Below are 3,477 nucleotides of genomic sequence, written 5' to 3' on the forward strand. Positions count from 1 at the left end.
GCCTTCCCCCCACCCCCGCCCCTGCCCGCCAGTCCTTCCACTCCTGTCCAAAAGCAGAGGCCGGAATAGGGAACAAGCGGGAAGTCAAACGGGACAAGTGGCCTGCCAGGGGAGGAGACCCCCGCCCAGCCAGGTGCGCTCAGGGAGAACTTGGAGGCCGCCTTTAAGACCCTTGCCCCGGGGGAGGAAGGACCTTTGGGCCAGACCTGCTGGCCTCCCTGGGGAGAGAAGTTCTCCGCCGCTATCCCTATCTGGAGAGAAGGGAGTATCCTCGCGCCCGCTGGAGCTCAGCCTGCCGGAGCCACGGGTCCCTCGGCGCCCGCGGGGGCAGCGTCCCGGCAGAGGCGCGGGCACCGGAGGGGAGGACGGCGGCTCCCAGCGCCGCCCGGCCCCGCGCGTGGTCAACTTCTCCGGACAAGTTGCTGGGTGGCGGAAGGCGCTCTTCCCGCCGGCCGGCCGGGACGCGAGCGCGCTCTCTGCCCGGTCCGGAGAAGTTGGGCTCCCGGTGCCTGGGGCGGGCGGCGCACGGGCGAGGGCGGCAGGCGCTGCGGGCCGCACCGCGGGGCGTCCCGGGCAGCGCGGCTTCCCGGACGGGGGTGGACCGCAGCCGGCTGGGCCAAGGCCTGGCCCCGGGGACGCGGCGGGCCGAAGCGGGGAGGGGGGGGGACCCCAGGTCAAGGCCGCTCCCCAACCCGCCTCCCCGAAGCCCGGGCAGCCGGCCTCGCGCCGCGCGCGGCGAGGGATCCGGCCCGGGGCGCGGCGACAGGGCTGGCGGGGGAGGGGGGCTGGTGGAGTTGGGGGCTGCCCCGCACCCCTAAAAAGTCGGAGCCCACGTTCTCGGCTGGAAGTACGCACTTTACGCGTCAGGGCGCCTCCACGGTGAGTCGGGCCGCCGCGCTCAGGTTCGCGAAGGTGGCTCCGTTCGGGCGCTCCGGTCTCGACGTTCCCGGGGTGGAGAGCAACGACCGGGGACGAACGGGACGGGTGCGCCCGGCGGCCGGGGCTGCGCCGGGCGAGGCAGGCGGCGAGAGGGGAGCGCTCCGGCGTTCAGGCAACAGCTACCCCTAGTGGGAGAGCCGCCCGGGGCCGGCGCCGCCCCGCGCCCGCTGCCCCGCGCCCGGCGCCCGCAGCGCCCTACGCCCGGGGCGCTCCCGAGCCGGCGGCGGGCTCGGGGCTGCGGGGCCTCCCCCCGGCGCCCCCGGGCTCCCGCGCCGGGCAGCGGGCCTGTCCGCGGACCCCGCCCCCCCCCGCCCCGGAACCCCTCCGCGGGACCCCGGGCGGCCGCTGGCCGGGGAACCGCAGCGCCCGGGGGACCGAGATGGGACGGGGCGGGCGCGGCCGGAGCTGCGCGGGCTGGAGCGGCGCGCGGCAGCGGCGGGCAGCGGCGGGGGGCGCCGAGCGCGGTGTGCGTGGCGGGGCGGTGCGGGGGGCGGCCGTGTGCGAGGCGCGAGTGTGAGCGCGCGCGGGAGGCGGGCGGACGGGCTCCGGCAGTCGAGCGGCGCCCGCGGGCGAGCCAGAGAGGCGGCGGGGACGCAAAGTTGCCTCCCCGCGGGCCCGCGTCCGCCGCGGGGCTGGAGTCCGGGCCACCGAGGCGGCGACCGCGGACCTGGCCTTCCGCGGTACCTGGGCAGCGGCCCCGCACGAGCGGCAGCGGCGCGGGCGGCGTTGGCGGCGGCGGCGCGCGGGAAGCGAACCGGAGCTCCGCCGCGGCGCGGCGGCCGCCGGGGAACTCAGCTCAGGTGCGCGGCGAGAGGGGCGCGGGCCGGTGCCGGGCTGCGGGGGCCGAGACCGCGCGCAGCGACCGCGCTGGCCGGAGGGACCTCCGCCTGGGGCGCCCGGGTCCCAGACCCGACTCCAAGTCCCGGGAGGCGGGCGGCGCCGGGGTCCCCCCCCCTCGCCCCTTCGCGCCGGCTGCGGGGCTCAGGCCCGCCCCCGCCGGCCCGGGCCCGCCCTCGGCCCGCCTGCGCCCGCCCCCGGCTCGCGGTTTCTAGGGCATTGGCCGCGCCGCTGGGTGATCCCTTCGGGCTCAAGTTGCAGGGGGGCGGGCCCGGGCCCGGAGGTGGAGTCTCCCGCCAATTCCAGCCGTGGCTATAAATTGAGCTCCCCGCGCGGTCGCAACCCAGATGCCTCGCCAGGCTGCCTCGAGGCTGGTGGTCCAGGAAGGCGACGGGGCCCGGGGGCCTTCGGGGCCCGCAGCCACCATGCTCCGCTCCCTGCTGCTTCACTCTCTGAGGCTCTGCGCCCAGACCGCCTCGTGCCTCGTGCTCTTCCCGCGCTTCCTGGGCACGGCCTTCATGCTGTGGCTCCTCGACTTCCTGTGCATCCGCAAGCATTTCCTGCGCCGCAGCCACCGGGGGCAGCCCGAACCCGAAGTGGAGCTCAGCAGTGAGGGCGAGGAGGCGCCCCCCGACGACCCACCCATCTGCGTGTCCGACGACAACCGCCTGTGCACCCTGGCGTCGCTCAAGGCCGTGTGGCACGGACAGAAGTTGGATTTCTTCAAGCAGGCGCACGAGGGCGGGCCGGCCCCCAACTCCGAGGTGGTCCTCCCCGAGGGCTTCCTGAGCCAGCACATCCTGGACTATGCCCACGGGAATCGCCCGCTGGTACTCAACTTCGGCAGCTGCACCTGACCACCGTTCATGGCGCGCATGAGCGCCTTCCAGCGCCTGGTCACCAAATACCGGCGCGACGTGGACTTCCTCATCATCTACATCGAGGAAGCGCACCCCTCCGACGGCTGGGTCACCACGGACTCCCCTTACATCATCCCACAGCACCGGAGCCTGGAGGACCGGGTCAGCGCGGCGAGGGTGCTGCAGCGAGGCGCGCCTGGCTGCGCTCTGGTCCTGGACACCATGACCAACTCCAGCAGTTCCGCCTATGGCGCCTACTTCGAGCGCCTCTACGTCATCCAGGGTGGCACCATCATGTACCAGGGCGGCCGGGGCCCGGATGGCTACCAGGTTTCGGAACTGCGCACTTGGCTGGAGCGCTACGACCAACAACTCCACGGTGCCCCGCCCCGCCGTTTGTAGACCGCCAAGGGACCACGGACCGATCGTGGCGAGCAGGGCCTTCGGGCCTCTGAATCCCACGTGCAGGAGGCCCAAACCTCCGAGGTCAAGTTCGGTGGGACCTCGGCGTCGCGGCCATACTGAGCCAGGGACCTCCCTGGGACTCACATGTACCTGCCTGGCTCGTTTGAAAGCCTCTGGGGATCCTGGGGGTGGCAGGCAGGACGCGCTCCGCCCCTGCGTCCCCGGGTCTTGCCCCTCCTCTTCCTCACACCTCCCCGGAGCTCCTCCGCCGGGCGCGCGGGCACCTCGGCCACGCCCGCGCGCCCTGCGCGCAGCTGGGTGTCGCCAGCGCCGCCAGCTCGCCGCTAGTTGCCTGGTACCCACCTGTCGCGCGCGGGAGCCCTGCTGCTAGTGTGTCTAGTCCCTGAGGGAGGGGGAGGGGTGGGAGAGCCCGGCC

General features: G+C 74.9%; 1 protein-coding gene across 1 annotated transcript; it reads left to right on the top strand.

The window, feature by feature from the left end:
- Positions 1-2,123: 2,123 nt before the first annotated feature.
- Positions 2,124-3,038, top strand: Dio3 (iodothyronine deiodinase 3). Its single transcript, XM_042696923.1, has one exon. It carries the CDS (start codon positions 2,124-2,126, stop codon positions 3,036-3,038), a length of 915 nt encoding a protein of 304 aa, XP_042552857.1.
- The last annotated feature ends 439 nt before the right edge of the window (positions 3,039-3,477 follow it).

The sequence above is a fragment of the Dipodomys spectabilis genome, unplaced genomic scaffold (genome assembly GCF_019054845.1).
Source record: "Dipodomys spectabilis isolate Male_0828 unplaced genomic scaffold, ASM1905484v1 ptg000212l, whole genome shotgun sequence".
Taxonomy (NCBI): domain Eukaryota; kingdom Metazoa; phylum Chordata; class Mammalia; order Rodentia; family Heteromyidae; genus Dipodomys; species Dipodomys spectabilis.